The sequence below is a fragment of the Symphalangus syndactylus genome, chromosome 3, assembly GCF_028878055.3.
Source record: "Symphalangus syndactylus isolate Jambi chromosome 3, NHGRI_mSymSyn1-v2.1_pri, whole genome shotgun sequence".
Taxonomy (NCBI): domain Eukaryota; kingdom Metazoa; phylum Chordata; class Mammalia; order Primates; family Hylobatidae; genus Symphalangus; species Symphalangus syndactylus.
Window position 1 is genome coordinate 19,626,840 of NC_072425.2, and position 27,920 is coordinate 19,654,759.

The 27,920-nt window shown below is 46.7% G+C and overlaps 1 protein-coding gene across 8 annotated transcripts in view; it reads right to left on the minus strand.

The window, feature by feature from the left end:
• RABEPK (Rab9 effector protein with kelch motifs) overlaps positions 1-27,920 on the minus strand; it is a 43,926-nt gene that overhangs the window by 7,595 nt on the left and 8,411 nt on the right. The window contains exons 2-7 of one of the 8 annotated variants that reach the window (XM_063636016.1): positions 26,799-26,912; positions 25,194-25,320; positions 22,419-22,477; positions 18,261-18,418; positions 11,866-12,018; positions 4,393-4,554 (exon numbers count right to left, since the gene is read on the minus strand). In XM_063636016.1, the coding sequence (XP_063492086.1) occupies positions 4,393-4,554; positions 11,866-12,018; positions 18,261-18,418; positions 22,419-22,471 (526 nt within the window). In that variant the 5' untranslated portion in view covers positions 22,472-22,477; positions 25,194-25,320; positions 26,799-26,912. Of the gene's footprint in view, positions 1-4,392; positions 4,555-11,865; positions 12,019-18,260; positions 18,419-19,833; positions 19,968-22,418; positions 22,478-25,193; positions 25,321-25,500; positions 25,720-26,798; positions 26,913-27,920 lie in introns of those variants that run through there. The other 7 variants (XM_055271097.2, XM_063636017.1, XM_055271102.1 and 4 more) reach the window with 7 other exon arrangements.

The window sequence follows — 27,920 nt, forward strand, 5'->3', positions numbered from 1 at the left end:
GACTGCAGGTGTGAACCACCACATCCAGCCTTATTATTATTTTTAGAGATGGGGTCTTGCTATATTGTCCAGGCTGGATTGGAACTCCTAGGCTCAAGTGGTCCTCCCACCTCAGCCTCTCAAGTAGCTGGGACTATAGGCACACACCACTGCATCCTGCTAGACTCTTCTGTTTTCAGGACAATATCCTTAATTGATTTGCTGAAGGGGTTGGGAAAAAAACAGACTAGTCTTAAATAAAAGTTAGCAGGGACTCCTGATGTGGCAGTATAGGATAATGGTTAGAACATGAGATTTGGAGCTGAAACCAGGTTATCTCACCATATAACTATGTGGCCTTTCACCAATTACTTCTCTAAGCTCCAGTTTCTATAGCTGTAAAATAAGGATACAGACAATACTGGTTGGGCACAGTGGCTTATGCCTGTAATCCCAGCACTTTGTCCGAGGTGGGCGGATCAAGAGGTCAGGAGATCGAGACCATCCTGACTAACACAGTAAAACCCCGTCTCTACTAAAAATATAAAAAAAATTAGCCGGGCGTGGTAGCATGTGCCTGCAGTCCCAGCTACTCGGGAGGCTGAGGCAGGAGAATCGCTTGAACCCAGGAGGTGGAGGTTGCAGTGAGCCAAGATTGTGCCATTGCACTCCAGCCTGGGCAACAGAGCGTGACTTCGTCTCAAAAAAAAAAAAAAAAAAAAGACAATACCTACTTCTAAGAGCTGAGGTATGAATTAAATGAGATAATATACATAAAGCATGAAGGAAATAAAGTACCCAATACATGAGAGTTATGAATATGATTATTATGTTTTACTGCAGGCAACCCTTCTTATCTTCAAAGCTGTACATATATAGAATTCTGGAAAATTAATCATTTCTATATACCAGAAAAGTCTTAAAGGAGTACTGCAAAAACTTTTTTTTTTTTTTTTTGAGATGGAGTGCTGCTCTGTCGCCCAGGCTGGAGTGCAGTGGTGCGATCTTAGCTCACTGCAACCTCTGCCTCCCAGTTCAAGCGATTCTCCTGTCTCAGCCTCCCGAGTAGCTGAGATTACAGGCATCTGCCGCCATGTCTGGATAATTTTTTGTATTTTCAGTTGAAACAGGGTTTCACCACGTTGTCAAGGCTAGTTTTGAACTCCTGACCTCAAGTGATCCACCTGCTTTGGTCTCCCAAACGATTACAGGCATGAGCCGCCGCGCCCAGCCTGCAAAAACTCTTTGAAACAAAGGTCTGCCAAACAATTTATCTTTGAATTACTGTTTATGGTATGCCTGCTGGTTGTTCAAGGAGTCCCCAGTGTTGGCAAGGAATTTAATTTAAAATTACCTGAAACGGTTTTTGCATAAATATGTTCCTTATAGTATTTTTTTTTTTTTTTAAGAGTCAGGGTCTCGATCTGTTGCAAAGGCTGGAGTGCAGTGGTGCAATTATGGCTCACTCCATCCTCAAACTCCTGGGCCCAAGCGATCCTCCAGCCTCCTGAGCTGATGGGATTATAGGCATGAGTCATCATACCTGGCTTGTTCATTACAGTATTGTTTATTATAGAGAAGAATTGGAAATAGCCTAAGTGTCCATCAACAGGTTTAATTATTGGTATAGCAATGATGAAATATTACGCACTGTTCTAAAAATTTATTTATTTCTTTGAGACGGAGCCTTGCTGTCGCCCAGGCTAGAGTGCAGTGGCGTGATCTTGGTTCACTGCTACCTCCACCTCCCAGGTTCAAGGGATTCTCCTGCCTCAGCCTTCCTAGTAGCTGGGATTACAGGCACCTGCCACCACGTCCAGCTAATTTTTTGTATTTTTAGTACAGATAGGGTTTCACCATGTTGCCCAGGCTGGTCTTGAACCCTGACCTCAGGTAATCCACCCACCTCTGCCTCCTGGGTTCAAGCAATTCTGCTGCCTCAGCCTCCCGAGTAGCTGGGATTATAGGCACCTGCCACAGTTCCCGGCTGATTTTTGTATTTTTAGTAGAGACAGGGTTTCACCATCTTGGCCAGGCTGGTCTCGAACTCCTGACCTCATGATCCACCCGCCTTGGCATCCCAAAGTGCTGGGATTACAGGCGTGAGCCACCATGCCTGGTCTACGCACTTATTAAAAATGATGGTAAAGGCCGGGTGGTGTGGCTCAATGCCTGTAATCCCAGCATTTTGAAGGACCAAAGCCGAAGGATCACTTGAGGCTAGGAGTTTGAGGCCAGCCTTGGCAATGCAGTGAGACCCTGACTCTAATATTTATACAATAATAATAATTTCAAAATGCTGGTGAAGACTTTCTGATTGCATGGAACAATGCTTAAGTGAAAAATATAGGATGCAAATGTAACATATAGAATTATCTCTGTTCTTTTTTTTTTTTTGAGACAGAGTCTTGCTCCCTCACCCAGGCTGGAGTGCAGTGGCAAGATCTTGGCTCACTGCAACCCCTGCCTCCGGGGTTCAACCTCTGCCTCCGCCTCCGGGATTCTCATGCCTCAGCCTCCCAAGTAGCTGGGATTATAGGCATGCGCCACCATGCCCAGTTAACTTTTTGTATTTTTAGTAGAGACGAGGTTTCACTGTGTTGGTCAGGCTGCTCTTGAACTCCTGACCTCAAGTAATCTGCCCTCCTCAGCTTCCCAAAGTCCTGGCGTTACAGGTGTGAGCCACCACGTCTGGTTTGAATTATCTCTGTTCTTAAAAAAAAAGATTGATAATACACTGAGATGTTAACAGTAATTTAATTTTGGGGTGATAGTACATACACATGTACACACACACACACACACACATATGTATTTTTTTCTTGTTCCTTATAGTTTTATATATTCAAAACCAATATTATTTAAACATTTTAAAACTGCTTTAAAAGAATCACAAAGCCCATTCTCTCTGGAGAGAGAAAAGTCACACTGTGATGTGTCTTTTTTTTTTTTTTTTCCAAATACTCTGGCTTGGGAATGTGCTATCTCTTAATTTTCCCAGTTTTACTTTGCAAGGTAAAAATTTTGGCTGAGTGTGGTGGCAGAGGTGGGCAGGCAGAGGCAGGCAGATCGCCTGAGCTCGTGAGTTTGAGACCAGCCTGGGCAACATGGCAAAACTGCATCTCTACAATAAAAATACAAAAATCTGGCCGGGTGCAGTGGCTCATGCCTGTAATCCCAGCACTTTGGGAGGCTGAAGTGGGCAGATTACCTGAGGTCAGGGTTCAAGACCAGCCTGGCCAACATGGTGAAACCCTATCTCTACTAAAAATGCAAAAAATTAGATGGACATGTTGGTGTGTGCCTGTAATCCCAGCTAGTTGGGAGGCTGAGGAAGGAGAATCGCTTGAACCCAGGAGGCAGGGGTTGCAGTGAGCCAAGATCGGGCCACTGCACTCCAGCCTGGGCAACAGAGTGAGACTCCATCTCAAAAAAAAAAAAAAAAAAAGAAAAAAAAAATCAGGCAGGCATGTACCTGAGGCGGGGAAAGGAAAGGCTGAAGGGGAATCTTTTACTTCTGTTTGTTTTTTATCTTTCTTATTCTTTCTTTTACTTTTTTACTTTATAAATTGTATGGTTTAAACTTTTTAACTTGATCATTTTACCTTTTTATTTTTTTATTTAGTTTTTGAGACAGAGTCTCGCTCTGTTGTCAAGGCTGGAGTGCAATGGCACAATCTTGGCTCATTGCCACCTCCGCCTCCCGGGTTCAAGTGATTCTCCTGCCTCAGCCTCCCGAGTAGCTGGGATTACAGGCACCCACTGCTGCACCCAGCCAATTTTTGTATTTTTAGTAGAGACAGGGTTTTGCCATGATGGCCAGGCTGGTTTCAAACTCCTGACCTCAGGTGATCCTCCCGCCTGGGGGTCACAAAGTGCTGGGATCACAGGCGTGAGCCACCATGCCCGGCCTATCTTTTTGTTTTATTTATTTATTTATTTATTTATTTACTTGAGACGGAGTATTGCTCTGTTGCCCAGGCTGAGTGCAGTGGCCCGATCTTGGCTCACTGAAACCTCCTCCTCCTGGATTTAAGCGATTCTCCTGCCTCAGCCTTCTGAGTAACTGGGATTACAGGTGCATGTCATCATGCCCGGATAATTTTTGTGTTTTTAGTAGAGACAAGGTATGTTGGCCAGGCTGTTCTCAAACTCCTGACCTTAAGTGGTCCCCCTGCCTCAGCCTCCCAAAGCTCTGGGATTACAGGTGTGAGCCACTATGCCAGGCCTCATTATCCCTTTTTAAATGCCAATTTTGCTGTGGGAAAAAGATATCAGCTAAGAGATAGAACAAAGAAGTCTAGAAGTGAGACACTCAGTCAGGCTTTTCTTTTCTAACTTCTGCTTCCTATATTAGGTAATCTGTAAACTGGGATGGCCCTGACCATCCCCAAGGTGCCCACCAGTCCATACTTGCGTCAAACACATGCAGCTTCGTGTCCTGCACAGGCTGGGCACCTCTCTCTCCGCCCCCAAAGACATAAAGCTGGTTTCCAATGGCTGCCGATGACGTGTGGAATGTTCTTGGGGATGGTGGGGGGCTGGTCACTTCTGGCATGGTCCACGTCCTGGTTTCTGGGCCAGAGAGAATGCAGGCACTTAAAATACCCAGGTAGAGGGGCTTCTGATCTTGACTCTGGGGCTGAGTGAAGTCAGTTTCCAAACCCCAGTCCCCACGGGGGCCAGCATAGTTTTGGGCAGGGATCTCACACTCACAAACATCAAGGAAGAAAGAAGATGATACTTAGGATTTGCCAACACAGTCCAAAATCCCCAAGATTTAAAAGCTGTAAGTACAAGAATGGAGTCAGGCTGGGTGCAGTGGTTCATGCCTGTAATCCCAGCACTTTGGGAGGCCAAGGCGGGCAGATCACTTGAGGTCAGGAGTTCGAGACCAGCCTAGCCAGCATGGGGTAAAACCCCGTCTCTACTAAAAATCTAAAAAATTAGCCGGGTATGGTGGTAGGGACCTGTAATCCCAGCTCCTCAGGAGGTTGAGGGAGGAGAATCGCTTGAACCCAGGAGGTGAAGGTTGCAGTGAGCTGAGATTGCACCTCTGCACTCCAGCCTGGGTGACAGAGCAAGGCTCCATATCAAAAAAAAGAAAAAAAAAAAGAGGTCAATTTGTTTTGGAGGCCTTCAAATATCCTCTCTGAACCCTCTTCTACTTTGTTCACTATCGCTCCCCCTAACATCTGCTAAAATTCATTCCCACTAGATGCCAGAGTCCAAGTGTGCCAAATTTCCCAGAAAATGTGGCCAATAAAATAAAGTAGGCAGGCCATGTGCAGTAGCTAACACCTGTAATCTCAGCAGTTTGTGAAGTTGAGGTAGGAGGATTGCTTGAGTCCAGGAGTTTGTGACCAGACTGGGAAACAAAGCAATATCCTGTCGATACAAAAAATCAGCCAGGTGCAGTGGCTCACGCTTGTAATCCCAGCACTTTGGGAGACCAAGGTGGGTGGATCACTTGAAGTCAGCAGTTCTAGACCAGCCTGGCCAACATGGTGAAATCCCACCTCTACTAAAAATCAACAACAACAAAAAAATAGCCAGGTGTGGTGGTGGGGACCTGTAATCCCAGCTACTCAGGAGGCTGAGACAGGAGAATCGCTTGAACCAGGAGGCAGAGGATGCAGTGAGCTGAGATCATGCCACTGCACTCCAGCCTGGTTGACAAAGCGAGACTTCATCTTAAAAAATAATAATAATAAAATAAATTAAAAATTAAAAAAATTAGGCTGAGCACAGTGGCTGTAAGGCCTGTAACGCTAGCACTTTGGGAGGCCAAGGCAGGAGGATTGCTTGAGCCCAGGAGTTTGAGGCTGCAATGAACTATGATCATGCCATTGCACTCTAGCCTGGGTAAAAGAGTAAGACCATATCTTGAAAAAAAGAAAGAAAGAAAGAAAGAAAGAAATGAAAAAAAAATAGACAATACTATTACATTTCAGTAGCAGTAATAACAGTCCCTACTAAACAGTAAATGCTAAACAAATGTTAATTTCCCCATTTTACAGATAAGAGAATTGAAGTAGGGATGGATTAAGTCACTTTTTAAAAGTGACATGGCTAGCCAGGCTCGGTGGCTCATGCCTGTAATCGCAACACTTTAGCAGGCTGGGGCAGGTGGATTGCTTGAGCCCAGGAGTTTGAGACCAGCCTGGGCAACATGGAAAAACCCTGTCTCTACAAAAAAATACAAAAAAAAATAGTTGGGTGTGGTGGCGTACACCTATAGTCCCAGCTACCTGAGAGGCTTAGGTGGGAGGGTTAACTGAGCCTGCAGCGGTTGAGGTTGCAGTGAGCCAAGATCACACCACTGCAACTCCAGCCTGGGTTACAGAATAAGATAAAGAAAGAGAGAGAGAGAAAGAGAGACAGATAAAGTGACATGCCTAAGAAATGGCTGAGTTGGAATTTAAACTCTGTTTCAGTAACACCAAGATCTATGTAATTCCCACTCCTCTGACTGGAGAATAAAATTTCACCACCTAGATAAATATATAGAAGCTTATTTCTTTTAAGGATGAAACCTGGATTTTATAGAAGCAGATGCATTAATTGAGCACCCTCAATGGGCAGCATCATTTCCCTGGGCACTGCCATCTCTGGTGTCTTCACTCAAGCCTGGGAAGTGAGCAGAAGTATCTCTACTTTTAGGTGAGGAAACTGAAGCTCTGCACATTTAAATCCTTTCCTGCAGGTTATAGCATATGTGTGTAGCAGAGCAGGAGTTTGAACTCAGTTCTTTTTTTTTTTTTTTTTTGAGATGGAGTCTCGCTGTGGCTCCCAGGCCGGAGTGCAGTGGCGCGATCTTGGCTCACTGCAAGCTGCGCCTCCCGGGTTCACGCCATTCTCCTCCCTCAGCCTCCCGAGTAGCTGGGACTACAGGCGCCCGCCACCATGCCCGGCTAATTTTTTGTATTTTTTTTTTTTTTTGAGACGGAGTCTTGCTCTGTCCCCCAGGCTGGAGTGCAGTGGCGCAATCTCAGCTCACTGAAAGCTCCGCCTCCCGGGTTCACGCCATTCTCCTCCCTCAGCCTCCCGAGTAGCTGGGACTACAGGCGCCCGCCAACACGCTCGGCTAATTTTTTGTATTTTTAGTAGAGACGGGGTTTCACTGTGTTAGCCAGGATGGTCTCGATCCCCTGACCTTGTGATCCGCCCGCCTCGGCCTCCCAAAGTGCTGGGATTACAGGCTTGACCCACCGCGCCCGGCCTGTATTTTTTTTTTTAGTAGAGATGGGGTTTCACCGTGTTAGCCAGGATGGTCTCGAGCTCCTGACCTCATGATCCGCCCTCCTCGGCATCCCAAAGTGCTGAGATGACAGGCGTGAGCCACCGCGCCCGGCCTGGACTCAGTTCTATCAGAGTCCCATACTTGCTCTACCATAACACACCAAGAAATTGTCTTTTGTAAAAGGTCTGCATCCAATATATAAAATGCCACAGGAAACATCTGTAATATGTGTGGGACTCAAATGGGGACCTGGAGGCTGAAAAAGTCTCAGCCTATATCCAAAGCAAAATGTAGCTGTCTCTATAGTTACAGATGCTGGAGAGCTTTTGGATCTTAGAGGGAGCTAGAAAGGTATACATGTCACCTCAAGGCCCAGAAGACCCTGGGGCTGTATTGCTGCCAAGTCAAACACCAGCACAAAGAATCACAAAGGAGTCCTGAGCATTTGAAGGACTTGCCTTGGTAACAAATGCAACTAAGTACATATTTCATTATTTCTTGGGCATGATGTCAAATTATATTTTCTAGGAGAGAAAAGGGATACGATAGAAAACCACCCTCTTTATTATAAAAATTAGCTGGGCATGGTGGCATGCACCTGTAATCCCAGCTACTCGGGGGGCTGAGGCTGGAGAATCATTTGAACCTAAGAGGCGGAGGATGCAGCGAGCTGAGATCGCGCCACTGCACTCCAGCCTTGGCAACAGAGCGAGACTCTGTTTCAAAAATAAAATAAAAAATAAAATAAAAATAAAATAAAATCACCTTCTTTGGCAGAAGTTTTCCATATTCTCACTTTATTTTATTTCAATGGATACCATTGTTGAAAATCGAAAGGCCAGGGTTCCAGAACTGATTTCCCTTTGCCAAACCTTAACTACATCAACTACCACAACAATTATTGAGCATTAATTATGTGCCAGATACTGTGTTTATTTAAATCCTTGACAAATTAACGAGGTAGAAACTATTATTATCCAATGTGACAGAAAGCAGAGGCAGAGAGAGGTTAAATCACTTGTCCAAGGTCACGGTTAGTGCATAGCAAAACAGAGACCTTCATCTGTGCCCTTAACCACCATATCATACTGCTACTCCTCCAAGCAAATTTTCTTCACAATTAGCCAAATGGTCTGCCAAGTGTCTACTCTTTTTTTTTTTTTTTTTTTTTGAGACGGAGTCTCACTCTGTCACCCAGGCTGCAGTGCAGTGGCGTGATTTTGGCTCACTGCAACCTCCACCTCCCAGGTTCAAGCGATTCTCCTGCCTCAGCCTCCCAAGTAGCTGGGACTTACAGGCACCTGCCACCAAGCCCAGCTAATTTTTTTTTGTATTTTTAGTAGGCAAGGTTTCAGTATGTTGGCCAGGCTGGTCTGGAACTCCTGACCTTTTGATCTGCCCTCCTCGTCCTCCCAAAGTGTTGGGATTACAGACATGAGCCACCACGCCCGGCCGTGTCTACTTTATTTCTGACAGTGTTCTGTACCCTGAGTATTCAACAATGAACAAACTCTTCTCTTCAAAGCACTTATGTTCCGCAGAGGGAGGGCAGGGAAGAGGAAGGAAGACAGGAAATAAATACCCAAACAAATAAATCAAATTAAAAGATAACATACTGTCTAAATGTGCTGAAGGAATTTAAATACTTGACATATAAGAAAATTTGGTCCTAGTTCCTGAACTCTGACCCAACTATTGTAAAATAGTTTATTTTTATTTTTATTTTTTTATCGGGCAATACTCAACAAATGTATTAGGTGGGCAACACCCCAAATATATTGTTGATAGAGGGAACTGAGCAAGAGTTGGCTGACATGTGAAAAATGTCCAGGTCAAAAAATGCTTTTTTGAGAGGGAGTCTCACTCATTGCTCAGGCTGTGGCGCGATCTGGGCACATTGCAACCTCTGTCTCCTGGGTTCAAGCGATCCTCCTGCCTCGCCCTCCTCAGCAGCTGGGACTACAGGCATGCACCACCACGCCTGGCTAATTTTTGTATTTTTAGTAGTGACAGGGTTTCACCATGTTGGCCAGGCTGCTCTCGAACTCCTGACCTCAGGTGATCTGTACACCTCAGCGTCCCAAAGTGCTGGGATTACAGGTGTGAGCCATCGCGCCGGCCCGAAATGCATATTTAAACTATGTACAAGTGTTTTTGCCTATCAAATTAGCAATGTTTAAAACTGATAAATTCAGTGCTGGTCAGTAATGAAACACTGTAAAACACAGTTGGAGAGAGGATGAACTGGAAAAATCTTTCTGGAGAGCAATTTGGTAGTATGTATCAAAACCTTGAAAAGGTTCACAGTATTTTACCTAGTCTTTTTATTTCTTGGCAGGAACCCTAAGAAAATAATTTGAAATACAGCCTATGACTTCGGAATGAAGATGTTCACTGCTTTGTTAATTATAATGGAAAAACCTGAAAAGAACTAAATATTCATAAATGGAGGAATTATGGTATTATGGAGTATTTTATATTTAATGGAGTACGATACAGCCATTAAAAATGATGTTGGCCAGGTGCAGTGGCACGTATCTGTAATCCCAACACTTTGGGAGGCCGAGGCAGGCAAATTGCTTGAGCCCAGGAGTTTGAGACCAGCTTGGGCAACATGGCAAAACTCTGTCTCTACAAAAAATACAAACAAATTAGCTAGGCATGGTGGCAAGTGCCTGTAGTCCCAGCTACCTGGGAGGCTGAGGTAGGAGGTTCACCTGAGCCTGGGTGGTTGAGGCTGCAGTGAGCTATGATCATACCGCTGCATCCCAGCCTGGGCAACAGAGTGAGACCCTGCCTCGAAAAAAAAAAAAAAAAGTTAACAACAACAAAAAAACCCAAAACAAGACAAACGATATTATATTAACAAAGCATTGTTATTAATAACAAATCAATTATTTTTGCTAAAGCCAAAAAAAAAAAAAAACCCCACCTATTTCTCCTGGGATTATGAAATTAAAAGGAAAAAGTTATGAACGTGTAAATATAGTATGATTTCAGGCTTGTAAAAACAGAGAAAAGATGGGAAAAAGACAGAAAGCTGGGCCGGGTATATTGGCTGACGCCTGTAATCCCAGCATTTCGGGAGGCTGAGGTGGGCGGATCACCTGAGATCAAGAATTCGAGACCAGCCTGGCTAACATGGAGAAACCCCATCTCTGCTAAAAATACAAAATTAGCCAGGCATGGTGGCACATGCCTGTAATCCCAGCTACTTGGGAGGCTGAGGCAGGAGAATCGCTTGAACCCGGGAGCCAGAGGTTGTAGTGAGCCGAGATCACACCATTGCACTCCAGCCTGTGTAACGAGTGAAACTCCGTCACAAAAAAAAGACAGAAAATTGGTAATAGCCTTAATATAATAGGATTGTGGATGACTTTTTCCACTTATTTGTACTTTTCAAGTATTTTACAATGAACATAAATAATATTTGTAAAGAGAAAAACAAAAACAAACAAAAAAAAGGCAAAAAGACAAGTCCACTTCCCCACAGGTGGTTTAGCAACCTCCTCTCAGTAGTGATGTTCCCAAACTGCTTCCTCTATGATAAAACTGCCAGTGATGGAAACAGCAAGATATGAAAAATAAAAACTAACAAACAAAACGAACAAACAAAATGTCTTGCCAGTGAGACAAGTTAGGAACTTTGTACTTTTGGCAAAAAGAAACATACTAGGAGGATCTAGGTCAGTGTTTCTGAACTTTGGCACTACTGATATTTTAGGCCAGATAATTCTTCCCTGTGGTGGCTGTCTTAGGCACGACAGGATATATATACAGCATATCTGGCCTCTACCCTCTAGAAGCCAGTAGCCCACCCTACCCCCAGTTGTGATAACCCAAAATGTTTCCAGATAGGGCCAGATGTCCCCTGGGGGCACAATCGCCTTTACTGGAGGACCACTAATCTAGGTGACTTGGATTCTAAGCCTGGCTCAGTCACTGACTCTCTTGTGACTTTATTTTTTAAAAAAATTTTTTTCTTTTTCTTTTTTTTTTTTTTTTTTTGAGACAGAGTCTCACTCTGTCGCTCAGGCTGGAGTGCAGTGGCATGATGCCAGCTCACTGCAATCTCTGCCTCCCAGGTTCAAGTGATTCTCCTGCCTCAGCCTCCTGAGTAGCTGGGATTATAGGCGCCCACCACCATGCCCAGCTAATTTTTGTATTTTAAATAGAGATAGGGTTTCCACCATGCTGGCCAGGCCAATCTCAAACTCCTAACCTCAAGGGATCTGCCTTCCTCAGCCTCCCAAGGTACTGGGATTACAGGCATGGGTCACCACACCCAGCCTCTTGTGACTTTAGGAAAGTCACTTTCCCCTTGATAAACCTGAGTTGCCCACTTGGCATAGCTGTTCTCTGAAGTCCCTTCCAGCTTTGACATTTAACAAGTTAAAAATTGTATGTGTTACCAACAATTGTTTTTCTTCTGTTGTTTTCAGATTATGCTACAAGTTAAAATTCCTATTTTCTATGTCAGCAAAGTTAAATGGTAATTAGTATAATCCAAATGTACTGGAATTATAATTGGATTTATATATATATGTGTGTGTGTGTATATATATATATATACATATATATATATATATATGCATGAACATTTATTTGTATGTATGTAAATAAAATAACCTTTGGCTACTTACCAGGATTCAGGACTTGTAGACAATTTCGATTTCCTGATTGGTTGGCACCTCCAAATACCCAGATACGGTCAGGTGTGCAGGAAGGAATGAAGCTAGCATGTTCATACCGGGGCAAGAGGCCCTTGCAGGTAACTAAGTCCCACTGGTGTTTTCCTGGAAAACATTTCACCCAGTTCCTAGATTGGGGCTGCCAACTGTTATATTGGTTGGCACACTTGGGGAGGGTCATGAGAAGAGGGCCATAAACATAAATGAAAACCACTGAATCACTTAAAGAGCATGTTGTCAACCTCCAGAAAATTCTATAATAGATACTTAGGGGGCTGTCTGCCTAGTCCATAGACCCCGTTCTATGGAAACTGTCCCCACTTTGTAAACCACAAGGGTAGATCCCAGATGACATGTTTGTACCACACTTTGACTTTGTAGCTTTAGCTGATTGGGTTGAAGGTAGCCAATGAAACTAGAATGAGCCAACAAGATCAAGCGCTTCCACTGTCTCATGATCCTGGGCTCTACTTCCTGTCCTTGAATTCTTTGAAATACGCCTGTATGGGCCGGGTGCAGTGGCTCATGCCTGTAATCCAAGCACTTTGGGAGGCCCAGGTGGGCAGATCACGAGGTCAGGAGATTGAAACCATCCTGGCCAACATGTGAAACTTCTCTCTACTAAAATACAAAAAATTAGCCAAGCATAGTGGCATGCGCCTATAGTCCCAGCTACTCGGGAGGCTGAGGCAGGGGAATCACTTGAACCTGGGGTTATTTTACTTGGTTAACCAAGCGGAGGTTGCAGCGAGCCAAGATTGTGCCACTGTACTCCAGTCTGGGAACACAGCAAGACTGTCTCAAAAAAAAAAAAAAGAAAGAAAGAAAGAAACACGCCTGTATCTGACTAAATAAATTCCTCCTTTTTCCTCTGGTTTAAGTGAGATTCTGTTACTTGCAAATAAATGATGGCTGGCTAAGACAAGTTCACAGAATAGTAATACCTAAACTTGGTCGGGCACGGTGGCTCACACCTGTAATCCCAGCACTTTGGGAGGCCGAGGCAGGCGGATCACGAGGTCAGGAGATCGAGACCATCCTGGCTAACATGGTGAAACCCTGTCTCTACTAAAAATACAAAAAATTAGCTGGGCGTGGTGGCAGGTGCCTGTAGTCCCAGCTGCTTGGGAGGCTGAGGCAGGAGAATGGCATGAACCCGGCAGGCGGAGCTTGCAGTGAGCTGAGATCGTGCTCCAGCCTGGGTGTCAGAGTAAGACTCTGTCTCAAAAAAAGAAAAAAAACCTAACCTTTATTATTAATAGTTATTTTACTTGGTTAACCAATTACACAAGACCTTTACAGGCATTATCTTGTTAGATCTGAAGCAAGTTATTATCCCTACTTTATAGAGCACTGAGGTCCAGATGGTTGAGATGGTGTAGCCAGGGTCACAAAGCTATTAATAGGTTGCGATAAAGATGTAACTTGAACTAATTTAATGTAATTGAGGGCTAGAAGTGATTTAATTTACCTTTGAATTTTTTTTTTTTTTGAGATGGAGTCTTGCTCTATTGCCCAGGCTGGAGCGCACTGGCACGATCTCGGCTCACTGCAACCTCTGCCTCCCAGGTTCAAGCGATTCTCCTGCCTCAGCCTCCCAAGTAGCTGGGATTAAAAGCGTGTGCTACCATGCCTGGCTAACTTTTGTATTTTTAGTAGAGATGGGGGTTTCACCATGTTCGCCAGGCTGGCCTCGAACTCCTGACCTCAAGTGATCCGCCCGCCTCGGCCTCCCAAGGTGCTGGGGGATTACACCTCGTCCAGCCTACCTTTGATTTTTTTAGTGCAGGGAGTAGAAATTCAAATGCCTAGGCAGGAGTAACAAAAACTGTGGCAAACTGGAGAATAAGAGCCCTCTTGATAGGTGGCAGCTCAGTTCCAAATAATTGTTGCCATGTAGACAGGCAGGCCTACTGACATTAGATTTTCCAACATTATCAAGAGAAGCCAAACCATTTAAATTTTTATATGTAGATTTCTGCATAATTGGTTGGTAAACAATTTAAGATTAGGCTGCAGGCCGGGCACGGTGGCTCAAGCCTGTAATCCCAGCACTTTGGGAGGCCGAGGCGGGCGGATCACGAGGTCAGGAGATCGAGACCATCCTGGCTAACACGGTGAAACCCCGTCTCTACTAAAAATACAAAAAAAAATTAGCCGGGCGTGTTGGCGGGCGCCTGTAGTCCCAGCTACTCAGGAGGCTGAGGCAGGAGAATGGCGTGAACCCGGGAGGCAGAGCTTGCAGTGAGCCGAGATTGCGCCACTGCACTCTAGCCTGGGGGACAGAGCAAGACTCCCTCTCAAAAAAAATAAAATAAAATAAATAAATAAATAAGATTAGGCTGGGCGTGGTGGCTCACGCATGTAATCCCAGCACTTGGGGAGGCCGAGGTGGGTGGATCACTTGAGGTCAGGAGTTCAAGACCAGCCTGGCCAACATGGTGAAACCCCATCTCTACTAAAAATACAAAAATTAGTGGGGCATGGTGGCGCGTGCCTGTAGTTCCAGCTACTTGGGAGTATGAAGCAGGAGAATCACTTTTTTTTTTTTTTTTTTTGAGACGGCATCTCGCCCTATCACCCAGGCTGGAGTGCAGTGGCGTGATCTTGGCTCACTGCAAGCTCTGTGGGTTCATGCCATTCTCCTGCCTCAGCCTCCCGAGTAGCTGGGACTACAGGCGCCCACCACCACGTCTGGCTAATTTTTTTTTGTATTTTTAGTAGAGATGGGTTTTCACCGTGTTAGCCAGGATAGTCTCGATCTCCTGACCTCATGATCCGCCCGCCTCGGCCTCCCAAAGTGCTGGGATTACAGCCTGGTGAGCCACAGTGCCCGGCCCAGAAGAATCACTTTAACCCAGGAGGCAGAGGTTGCAGTGAGCCAAGATCGTGCCACTGCACTCCAGCCTGGGTGACAGTTTGAGACTCCATTTCAAAAAAAAAAAACTTAAGATTAAAACAATATGGAAATGTTCCATGGACCTAACAAAATATGTAAGTGGGCCACCATTGTTCAACTTCTGCCCTTGTGTAGAGCAAAGAATAATCGTTCCTTTTTTTTCTTTTCTTTTTTTTTTTTTGAGACAGAGTCTTGCTCCGTTGCCAGACTGGAGTGCAGTGGCGTAATCTTGGCTCACTGCTACCTCTGCCTCCTAGATGCAAGCAATTCTCCTGCCTCAGTTGGGACTATGGGCACAAGCCATCACGCCCAGCTAATTTTTTTTATATTTTTAGTAGAGACAGGGTTTCACCACGTTGGCCAGGATGATCTCGATCTCCTGACCTCGTGGTCTGCCTGCCTAGGCCTCCCAAAGTGCTGGGATTACAGGCGTGAGTCACCACACCCAGCTAATAATCATTTCCTTTTTTTTTTTGAGACAGAGACTCGCTCTGTCACCCAGGCTGGAGTGCAGTGGCACGATCTCAGCTCACTGCAAGCTCTGCCTCCTGGATTCACGCCCTTCTCCTGCCTCAGCCTCCCGGAGTAGCCGGGACTATAGGCGCCCACCACCATGCCCAGCTAATTTTTTGTATTTTTAGTAGAGACAGGGTTTCACCGTGTTAGCCAGGATGGTCTCGATCTCTTGACCTTGTGATCTGCCTGCCTCAGCCTCCCAAAGTGCCAGGATTACAGGCGTGAGCCACCGCGCCTGGCCCCAATTGTTTCTTAATAGCAGGTTCATTCATTCATTCATTTAAGTACTTATAGAGCACCCGTACTAAGCCCTGTGGTAGTGTCTGTGATACGATGATGAGGAAAATATGCTATCTGTTTCTAAGGAGCTTATGTTCTTGTGGGGCAGATGGACAAGAAACAATCACATGTGATAGGGCTGTGAAGGCAGACAGGATGGAAGAGCACATGAGACTATGGACATACAGAGTCATGTAGTGCCTGAATGAGTCCAGAGGTAACGGGAAAGGTTCCTGGTAGAAGTGACATTTAATCTGAAATCTGAAAGATATAGAGTAGCCAGATGATAAGAAAAGGGAAAAACATTCCTAGCAGAGGGATCTGTGTGTGCAAAGGCGTGGAGGCCAGAGAGCTCAAGCTGTGTTCAAGGAACTGAAGGATATCCAGTGCAGCAAATGTGGGTTGGAGAGAGCCAAGAAATGAGGTTGGGACCGGGCTAGGTGGCTCACTGCTGTAATCCCAGCACTTTGGGAGACTGACGCAGGCAGATCACTTGAGGTCAGAAGTTTGAGACCAGCCTGGCCAACATGGTGAAACCCCATCTCTACTAAAAATACAAAAATTAGCCAGGCTGGTGGCACGCGCCTGTAATCCCAGCTATTCAGGAGGCAGAGGCAGGAGAATTGCTTGAACTCGGGAGGCAGAGGTTGCAGTAAGCCAAGATTGTGCCACTGCGCTCCAGCCTGGGTGACAGAGCGACACGCTGCCTCAAAAAAAAAAAGGCTGGTGTGGTGGCTTACATGCGTAATCCCAGCACTTTGGGAGGCCGAGGTGGGAGGATCACGAGGTCAGGATTTGACGACCAGCCTGATCAACATGGTGAAACCTCATCTCTACTAAAAATACAAAAATTAGCTGGGCGTGGTGGTGCACACCTGTAATCCCAGCTATTCAGGAGGCTGAGGCAGGAGAATTGCCTGAACCCAGGACGCAGAGGTTGCAGTGAGCAGAGTTTGCGGCACCACTGCACTCCGGCCTGGGCAACGGAGCAAGACTTGGTCTCAAAAAAAAAAAAAGGGAGGTTGAGAAAGGTCTGAAATAGGGAATGACATGGTCAGATTTGTATTTTAGATGATATTCACTGGCTAGATACAGAAAATGCACTGTATAGTGGGTAAACTTGGAAGCAGGGAGGCTGATGAGGAGGCTATTGTAAGTCTAGTTGAGAGAAAACAGTGGCTTGGACTACAGTAGTAGTAGTGGAAATGGACAGACACGGATAAAGATAAGAGATATGTAGGCTGGGCGTGGTGGCTCACTGTAATCCCAGCACTTTGGGAGGCCGAGAAGGGCGAATCACGAGGTCTGGAGTTCGAGACCATCCTGGCCAACATGGTGAAACCCAGTCTCTACTAAAAATACAAAAGATTAGGCCGGGCGCGGTGGCTCACGCTTGTAATCCCAGCACTTTGGGAGGCCGAGGCGGGCGGATCACGAGGTCAGGAGATCGAGACCACGGTGAAACCCCGTCTCTACTAAAAATACAAAAAATTAGGTGGGCGTGGTGGCGGGCGCCTGTAGTCCCAGCTACTCGGAGAGGCTGAGGCAGGAGAATGGCATGAACCCGGGAGGCGGAGCTTGCAGTGAGCCGAGATCGCGCCACTGCACTCCAGCCTGGGTGACAGAGCGAGACTCCGTCTCAAAAAAAAAAAAAAAAATACAAAAGATTAGCTGGGTGTAGTGATGGGCGCCTGTAATCCCAGCTTCTCAGGAGGCTGAGGCAGGAGAATCGCTTGAACCCAGAAGGCACAGGTTGCGGTCAGCCGAGGTCACGCCACTGCACTCCAGCCTTGGCGACAGAGTGAGACTCCGTCTAAAAAAAAAAAAAAAAAATTAGCTGGGCATGGTGGCGCATGCCTGTAATCTCAAGTACTTGGGGAAGCTGAGGCAGGAGAATCACTTGAACCTGGGAGGCAGAGGTTGCAGTGAGTGAAGATCGCGCCATTGCACTCCAGCCTGGGCAATAAGAGCGAAACTCCATCTCAAAAAAAAAAAAACAAAAAACAGAGATAAGAGATATGTAGGGCTTGGTGATATATCAGATATGTGAATAGAATGAGTGGTGGTAGTCATCAATGTATCCTACAGAAATATTGATGAATAAATGGCTGGACCACCAGGGCTCCATAAGGGTTCTCTCCCCCTAAACAAGGAGGGACTGGTCAGATGAATGTGTGCCAGGGGCCTGCTAAGAAACCTTAGGGATCTGTCAGTGATGCTCACTTTTTCTTTTTTCTTTTTTTTTTTGAGACGGAGTCTTGCTCTGTTGCCCAGGCTGGAGTGCAGTGGCCCGATCTTGGCTTACTGTAACTTCCGTCTCCTCGGTTCAAGTAATTCTCCTGTCTCAGCCTCCCGAGTAGCTGGGACTACAGGTGCCCACCACCACACCTGGCTAATTTTTTTTGTATTTTTAGTAGAGATGGGGTTTCATCAAACTGGTCAGGCTGGTCTCGAAATCTAACCTCAGGTGATCCACCCATCTTGGCCTCCCAAAGTGCTGGGATTACAGGTGTGAGCCACCACACCTGGTCCTGGCCTTTTTTTCTTATAGGAAAAACCTGCTGGTGTTTTTAGGAATGCCCTGCTCATGGCTAGCAGCACACAGCCCTGTTCTCTGGCCACAGGGCATGTACTCTGCAGCTGCTGGTCTTACCCAGATCCATGGCATGCACGTCTGAGAAGCTTCTGTTTGGATTTGCTCCCCCAACAATGAAGACCTTCCCTCTCTTGGCATTACCAACTGGGGGTAAATATGAACAGCTGTGGCCAACTCGAGCACAGGGGATGTCTCCAGGGAGAGTCAAGGTGTACCTGCCAAAGGAAGGATGTATTCAGGAGGCCTGAGCCGAGAATAAACGCAGTAGTGTGTAATCCCTAGCAGCTGGGATTACAGGCATGTGCCACCACACCTGGCTAATTTTGTATTTTTAGTAGAGATGGGGTTTCTCCATGTTGGTCAGGCTGGTCTCGAACTCCCAACACCTCAGGTGATCCGCCCGCCTCGGCCTCCCAAAGTGCTGGGATTACAGGGGTAATCCACTGTGCCTGGCTGGACAGCAACAGTTCTTACTACAAAAGATGATTGTGAAGACTAAGACAAGACGTCAAAACAGGGCAGGGAAGGACTCAATAAATGGTGGCAAGAGATTTATGTGCCACCACATGGTAACCAACAGCCCTGGGGCTCTTGCCACTAGCCAGTGATTCCTCCCCATCAAAAAAATTATCCAGAATTTACTGATTTCAGAGCTTTTCCAGTTTATCCCCAAAGCTCAATCTGATGGAAGCCAAAGCTAGCACTCTGAAAAATCACATACAGGATTTGGTCATTCCACTATCTCTCTCTCTCTCTCTTTTTTTTTTTTTTTTTTTTTTTTTTGAGACAGAGTCTCGCTCTGTTGCCCAGGCTGGAGTGCAGTGGTACAATCTTGGCTCACCATAACCTCCACTTCCAGGCTTCAAGTGATTCTCCTGCCTCAGCCTCCCAAGTAGCTGGGACTTCAGGCGCGCACCACCATGCCTGGCTAATTTTTGTATTTTTAGTAGAGATGGGGTTTCACTATGTTGGCCAGCCTTGAACTCCCAGCCTCAAGCAATCCTTCTGCCCTGGTCTCCCTAAGTGCTAGGGATGCGCCTACCGCACCCGGCCCATTCCACTCCCCACAGTGATTCTGAATGCTGACTGAGAAAACACACTTGAAGCTTCCTGATTGGAAAAGAAAATTCTGTAGCTGTTTTTCAGGCCCTGTCTTATTTGACCTCTCTGGTGTTTGGGACTCCTGACCTCTCCCCCCTTCTTGTGCCTTTCTCCCAGCCTGGCTTTCCCACATCCCTTCCTTTGGTTCTGCACTCACCTTTCTGGTTGTCCTTTCTGCTTCCTTCTCCGACTCCTTTCCTACCAGCCACCTCCTGACTCTCAGTCATCCTCAAGATTCTCTTTTCCTCACTTTACATTTGCTTACCTGATTAATGTTATCTGTAGTGATAACTTCAATTACCACTCATCTATATATTCATCAGTGGTTGCCAAATCTGTTTCCCATTCAGATCTCTATTCTGATGTCACTTAATCTACACAAAACCCCTTTGAGGGCTGGGTGCAGTGGCTCACGCCTGTAACCCCACCACATTGGGAGGCCGAGGCAGGCAGATCATGAGGTCAAGAGATTGAGACCATCCTGGGCAACATGATGAAACCCCATCTCTACTAAAAATACAAAAATTACCTGGGCGTGGTGGCAAGTGCCTATAGTCCCAGCTACTTGGGAGGCTGAGGCAGGATCGCTTGAAACCGGGAGGCGGAAGTTGCAGTGAGCCAAGATCGTGCCACTGCACTCCAACCTGGCGATACACCGAGACTCTGTCTCAAAGACAAAAACAAAAACAAAAAAACCCTTTGAGGATAACAGCTGTTACCATTATCTAAGTTTTACAACGGAGGAATTGAAGCTTAGAAAGGTTAAGTAATTTACCAAAAGCACACAGCCATCCAGAGATGGTGGATATAACAAAAAAAAGTCCCTGCCTTGATAGCCCTTACAGACTAGTTGGGAAAAGAAACATTCAACAGTTTCACAACTATCTGTTTCACTTCAATTGTGGTAGAAAGGAGTACAGAATATACAGCATGAGGACATGCAGATCTTAGGAGGGTCTCACCCTGTAAGGAGCCAGGGAGATAGGGTGGTCAGAGAAGGCTTCCTGAAGAAGCACCATTTGGAGAGAGATCTGAAGTATGAGTAGAAATTAGCTGGGTAGGCCAGGTGTGGTGGCTCACACCTGTAATCGCAGCACTTTGGGAGGCTAGAGTGGGAGGATCACCTGAGCCCAGGAGTTTGAGACCAGCCTGGGCAACATAGCGAGACTGCGTCTCTGTAAAAAAAAAAAAAAAAATTAGCTGGACATGGTAGTACACACCCATAGTCCCAGTTACTTGGGAGATGGAGATGGGAAGGTTACTTGAGGCCAGGAGGTCGAGGCTATAATGAGCCACAATTGTACCAATGCATTCCAGCCTGGGCGGCTAGCCACAGAGGAAGACCTTGTCTCAAAAATAAAATAAAATAAGCTGGGCAAAGAGAGGGACAAAAAGTGGAGGGAAAGAGCAGTCCAGGCAGAAAGAGCAATCCAGGCAAAGAGACCAGCATGAGCAGCTCCTAAGTGGAACAGTGCACAGGGCACAATAAAGAAGAGAAAGAGAACAAAGGAACATGTCATGGGATTTGAGGCTGGAAATACAGGCAGAAACATTTTGCAGGGACCATTGGGCCAGTTTAAGAAGTCTAATTTTTTTGTTTGTTTGTTTTTTTGAGACGGAGTCTCCCTCTGTTGCCCAGGCTGGAGTGCAGTGGCACCATCTCAGCTCGCTGCAACCTCCACCTCCCAGGTTCAAGCAATTGTCCTGCCTCAGCCTCTTGAGTGGCCGGGATTACAGGCATGCACCACCACTCCTGGCTAATTTTTATATTTTTAGTAGAGACGGGGTTTTGCCACGTTGGCCAGACTGGTCTCAAACTCCTGGCTTCAAGTGATCCACCCACCTCAGCCTCCCAAAGTGTTAGGATTATAGTTATGAGCCATTGCGCCTGGTCAGGAGTCTGATTTTTTTTTTTTGAGATGGAGTCTCGCTCTGTTGTCCAGGCTGGAGTGCCTCAGCCTCCTGAATAGCTGGCACTACAGGTGCCCGCCACCACGCCCGGCTAATTTTTTGTATTTTTAGTAGAGACAGGGTTTCACCATGTTAGCCAGGGTGGTCTCGATCTCCTGACCTAATGATCCGCCCGCCTCAGCCTCCCAAAGTGCTGGGATTATAGGCGTAAGCCACCGCGCCTGGCCTTTTTTTTTTTTGAAACGGATTCTTGCTCTGTGGCCCATGCTGGAGTACAGTGGCACAATCTCGGCTCACTGCAACCTCCACCTCCCAGATTCAAGCAATTCTCCTGTCTTAGCCTCCCTAGTAGCTGGGACTACAGTCGCACACCACCATGCCAGCTAATTTTTGTATTTTTAGTAGAGACGGGGTTTCACCATATTGGTCAGGCTGGTCTCGAACTCCTGACCTCAGGAGATCCACCCGCCTTGGCCTCCCAAAGTGCTGGGATTACAGGCATGAGCCACCGTGCCCAGCCCAGGAGTCTGATTTTTATCCCAACACCAACAGGGAGGCACAAAAGGGTTTTAAGCTAGGAAATGCCATGATTGGCTGTATTCTGGGTACAGAGCAAGACAGATGCCTGGAAGCCAGTCTGGAGTCTCTCCTTCAAGGTCCTGTTGAAGAACTGCCACCTCTCTACAGCCTTCTGTGGGCCCTGACTCAGAGCAGATCACATTTTATCACCATCACCTGCTTAGTCTGTAGTCCCCAGTACACAGAGACTATTTACAATTCTACTTCCAGCACCCACAGAGCAGCTGCCCCCATCAGGCCAATGTTAGTTGTTGAATAAAGGGTTGTTTGAACAAACAGCCAAGAAACAGTGAAGCCAGTTTAATCCAAATCTAATTTCCTAAAAATCTCAAAAATGAGTCAGAGCTCGGGGGAAGACACAGCATTGGAGCTGAGGATGCCAGATGGTCAGTGCCTTACTCTTTCTGGTAAATGGATTTTAATAAAATTAACATCTGCTCTGTGATAATTACTGCCCCCCATGTTTCCACTGAAGACCTTCTCAGACAGTTTGAGTCTAATTACCAGAAACTGCAGACAGTTTCATCTTTACCCTTTTTTGTTGATGATCAAATATGTTAGTAAACTACTTATAAATGAAACAAAAACTCATGCTTTTCTGTGTCTGGATCCTTCCTTACAGACCATGTTGCTTTCCTGGGCTTGTCTCCAGGTTCCAAGACTGGCAGCTGCTTCATGGTGTCCTATGCATAAGAAAGAAAGGCACTTTTTAGACACTTACGATTATCATCTTAATCAATTCAACCTCCTTTTAAACCTTTCCTGTTGAATGTACTAATTTCTAGGCCTGATTGATTTGAATAAGCACCACCAACTTTTCATCTTTATTTTTATTATTTATTTATTTATTTATCTGAGATGGAGTTTTGCTCTCGTTGCCCAGGCTGGAGTGCAATGGCACGATCTCGGCTCGTGGCAACCTCTGCCTCCCAGGTTCAAGCGATTCTCCTCCCTCAGCCTCCCGAGTAGCTTGGATTACAGGCATATGCCACCACGCCCGGCTAATTTTTGTATTTTTAGTAGAGATGGAGTTTCACCATGTTGGTCAGGCTGGTCTCGAACTCCTGACCTCAGTTGATCCACCTGCCTCAGCCTCCCAAAGTGCTGGGATTACAGGTGTGAGCTACCGTGTCTGGCCTATGTATTTATCTTTTTTATTATTATTATTTTTAGATAGAGTCTCACTCTGTTGCACAGGTTGGAGTACAGTGGTGCGATCTCCGCTCACTGCAACCTTTCCCTTTCAGGTTTAAATGATTCTCCTTTCTCAGCCTCCTGAGTAGCTGAGATTACAGGTGCCCACCCACGCCCAGCTCATTCTTCTAGCTTTTCTAGTAGAGACGGGGTTTCACCATGCTGGCCAGGCTGGTCACTAACTCCTGACCTCAGATGATTTGCCCGCCTCAGCCTCCCAAAGTGCTGGGATTATAGGCGTGAGCCACTGCGCCTGGCTTTATTTTTTATTTTTATTTTTTCTGAGATGGAGTCTCACTCTGTCACCCAGGCTGGAGTGCAGTGGCACAATCTTGGCTCGCTGTAACCTCCGCCTCCTGTGTTCCAGCAATTCTCCTGCCTTAGCCTCCTGAGTAGCTCAGATTACAGGCGCCCGCCACAATGCCTGGCTAATTTTTAGTAGATATGGGGTTTCATCATGTTGGCCAAGCTGGTCTCAAACTCCTGACCTCAAGTGATCTGCCCGTCTCGGCCTCCAAAAGTGCTGGAATTACAGGCGTAAGCCACTGCGCCAGGGCAGCAGCTTTATTTATTGATTGATTGATTGAGATGGAGTCTCACTCTGTCACCCAGGCTGGAGTGCAGTGGCAGGATCTCGGCTCACTGCAACCTCCGCCTCCTGGGTTCAAGCTATTCTCCTGCCTCAGCCTCCGGAGTAAGCTGGGACTACAGGCAAGTGCCACCACATCCGGCTAATTTTTTTTGTACTTTTTGTAGGGACGGGGTTTCACTATGTTCGCCAGGCTGGTCTTGAACTTGGCTCGCCTCGGCCTCCCAAAATGCTGGGATTATAGGCGTGAGCCACTGAGCCCGGCCATTTATTTATTTTTTAATTAAAAATAGAAACGGGGCTGGGAGCGGTGGCTCATGCCTGTAATCCCAGCACTTTGGGAGGCCGAGGTGGGCGGATCATGAGGTCAGGAGATCGATACCATCCTGGCCAACATGGTGAAACCCCGTCTTTACTAAAAATACAAAAAAAGTTAGCTGGGCGTTGTGGCGCACGCCTGTTGTCCCAGCTACTCAGGAGGCTGAGGCGTGAGAATTGCTTGAACCCAAGAGGCGGAGGTTGCAGTGAGCCGAAATTGCGCTACTGCACTCCAGCCTGGCAACAGAGCAAGACTCCATCTCAAAAAAAAAGAAAACAATAGAAATGGAGGTTTCACTTTGTTGTCCAGGCTGGTCTCGAACTCCTAGCCTCAGGCAATTCTCCCACCTCAGCCTCCTAACAAGCTGAGATTACAGGCATGAGCCACTGCTCTCCACTCAAAGGACAAAATATTTAAAGAAGCTGAGAAATAGGCCGGGCGCGGTGGCCCACGCTTGTAATCCCAGCACTTTGGGAGGCCGAAGCGGGCAGATCACGAGGTCAGGAGATCGAGACCACGGTGAAACCCCGTCTCTACTAAAAATACAAAAAATTGGCCAGGCGTGGTGGCGGGCGCCTGTAGTCCCAGCTACTCGGAGAGGCTGAGGCAGGAGAATGGCGTGAACCCGGGAGGCGGAGGTTGCAGTGAGCCGAGATTGCGCCACTGCACTCCAGCCAGGGTGACAGAGCGAGACTCCGTCTCAAAAAAAAAAAAAAAAAAAAAAAAAAAGAAGCTGAGAAATACTGAGCTCTAGGATAAATCTTGGCCTCAACATAGCATAGAAAGTAAGGCCTTCTGCTGTCGAGCTTTTTTCCCGTGAACTCACCTCCACAATCTCTTGCATTACTGGTTTTTTGCTGTTCTTATAATATAGCAGTCCTTTTCATAATTTTGCAGCCTGTTCTGCTTCCCCTATTTGGAATGTCGCTTCCCTTCTGGGAAATTTGCAAACTGCTAGTTAACCTTCAAAGCCCAGTTCAAAAGTCCCTTCCCTGGTGAAACCTTCCCCGATTTGCCCTTTTCTCTTCCACCCCCTTCCAAGTTACTTCCTTCTTCCACCCACTGGGCTCTGAAGGTATTAGCCACTACCATTGCAGGAATCATTTGGAATGTTTATCTATTTAAGGCTTCTAGACTAGAGTCTAGATTAAATTCCACTAGACTAAGTTCCTAGAGGACTGGGCCTGTCAGATCCATTCTGAGAACCGACCAATGGACCTGGCATAGAGTAGAAGTGGGGGAGTGGCTAGTGAATTTAGAAAGAAAATAGATTGAGAGATGAATGGATAAATCTCACCTGCGGCCTAGGCCACTGACAGCTGTCCCCAAAGTCCAGAGCTCAGTTATGCTGGCTTCAAGTGGGCGGGACCTCCCTCAGCAGCCGCCGCTACCCACCCAGCAAATCTCATCTCCACGTGGCAGTTCTAGGGGATAGGAGACGGGGTTGGGAAAAAAACAGGCTGATTCGGTCAAAGTTGCCAGGATGGAGCCAGGGAAAGCCCTTCCCCATTCTTTGCACCCGGCTTGGGCCCACTCCTCTAAAAGATTCAGACCCCCTCCCCGAGATTGTGATAGACCCGGTATCCGGGGACCCTCGCCCCTACCCTCCAGCCCGGGACCGCATTACCTGCCGCGACTTAGGCCAGTCGCGAGCCGTGACTCCGCCCTGGAGGGGCGGGACTTAGGTCCGGGTCCTCCTCCCAGAACCCGGAAGAGCGTGCGGGCCAACCGCTCCCTCTTCCCTGCTCCCCGCGGAGGGCCCGGCGCTGCCTTCCTGGGCTGGCGGTGGAGGGGCCCCCCCAGACCGGGAGTGGATGCCAGGCTGTGCATTTCTCGGGAACCAAGTGGGGTGGGGCTTCCTTGGGTCCCTCCCTCCAGGACGGGATAAATAAGCCGGGGCTACTTGGAAACGATCTGCGCAATGCCGGGTTCGGGCGTCCGTTTGGGGAACCCAAATTCCTGCGGCAGCTGATCTACTTTATAAGGGACTAACAGGGCCGGGCGCCACCACACTCCAGCTTGGGCAACAGCGCAAAAACTCCCTCTCAAAAAAAATAAATAAATAAAAGGGCGGGGAGGGTATAACAGTTACATTTCCAGTTACAACGATTGTTAACAGTTTCTAAAGGGGAGAGTTGAGCATGCAATCCTCCTGCGCAGTCTTCGGGCCAGCTCAAGATTTGGTGCTTTAAACAGCTGATTCATTCCATAATTGCCATTTGTAATTATGGCAGGTGCTATGCTGAGCCAGACACCACCACCCTTTGCCTCCAGGAGCAAGTCTTAACTAGAGAGAGATCAAACAAAAAGACAACTAGGGACGACTGCCAAGAGTGCAATAAATAAAAAGTTCAGCAATGAGAGTATCTGTTCTGAAGTTACTTTCCTCCAGGCCTCAGGGTTGTCTGTTTGTAACCATGGAGCTAATAAGATTTCTATCATAGGCTGGGCGCGGTGGCTCAAGCCTATAAGTCCAGCACTTTAGGAGGCCGAGGCGGGCGGATCACGAGGTCAGGAGTTCGAGACCAGTCTGGCCTACATGGTGAAACCCCGTCTCTACTAAAAATACAAAAATTAGCGAGGCGTGGTGGTGGGCGCCTGTAATCCCTGCTACTCAAGAGGCTGAGGCAGGAGAATTGCTTGAATCCGGGAGGTGGAAGTTACAGGGAGCCGAGATAGTGCCACTGCACTCCAGCCTGGGTGACAGAGCCAGACTCTGTCTCAACAAAAAAAAAAAAAAAAAAAAAAAGATGTATGTCGTAGTTGTGGTGGGGAATACATGACATAATGTAAATAAAAGTGCTCAGCACCCAGCAGCTGGCACACAGTTCTCTGTCAAGGGTAAAGCTATTCCTGACTATAAATGAACAATGTCTCTTGACATATTCAGAATCTACATTACCTTTGTTTTAGTTCATAACCATAGGTTCTCTGTATCTTTCCTGAAAATAGAGAGGTGGCTCGCTCTCTTATGTCTGTTTCAAAGAACTACAGTCTCTGAAACTGTCGCTGTGTCCTAGGAAATAGAGAAAACAGCTCAGGTTAGAAACAGGAGCTCCTGGAGTATAGAGCTATGGTAGCTTAGTGGGAAGAGACCAAACATACTTGGGTTAAAATCCGAGCTCCAGGCTGGGTGTGGTGGCTCATGCCTGTAATCCCAGCACTGTGGGAGGCCAAGGAGGGCAGATCACGAGGTCAGGAGTTCGAGAACAGCCTGGTCAACATAGTGAAACCCCATCTCTACTAAAAATACAAAAATTTGCCAGGCGCGGTGGTGCACACCTATAGTCCCAGCTACTCAGGAGGCTGAGGCAGGATAATCGCTTGAATCAGGAGGCAGAGATTGTGGTGAGCCAAGATCATGCCACTGCACTGCAGCTTGGGCAACAGAGTGAGACTCTGTCTTAAAAAAAAAAAAAAATCAGCTGGGTGTGTGCCTGTAATCCCAGCTACTCAGGAGGCTGAGGCAGGAGAATCACTTGAACCCAGGAGGTGGAGGTTGCAGTGAGCCAGTATTGTGCCACTGCACTCCAGCCTGGGCAACAGAGCAAGACTCTGTCAGAAAAAAAAAAAAATTCAGGGTCCAGCACTAACCATCTAACTCTGACATTTGGCAAGTTACCCACTCTGAACCCTAGTTCCTCATCTATAGAATGAGGATAGTACTACCCACTGTGCAGACGGAACTGTTCAGAGGATGTGCTAATACAGGTAAAAGGCCAAGTTGGTGAAAGGAATATTTTAGCTACTTGAAACCATAACCAAAATGTATTGACAAAATGGAATTCAAGGTCTGTGGCTCTTTCCAACATATGGAGTCTTTGTGAGTTCCCACTTTAGTGGAAAAATCCCCATTGAATGTCTGCCAAAGAGAAGTTTAGGCATATTCAGTCATTCTGCTCTCCTTCTGGAAAGAAAACCAAGACCAGGTTAGCTCTGCCATGTGTCCATGTGCATCTCCACGTACATTTCTGCTCACAGCTGCAGAATGCTCTGATGTCCCCGGTGTTTTCTGGCTAGCTCT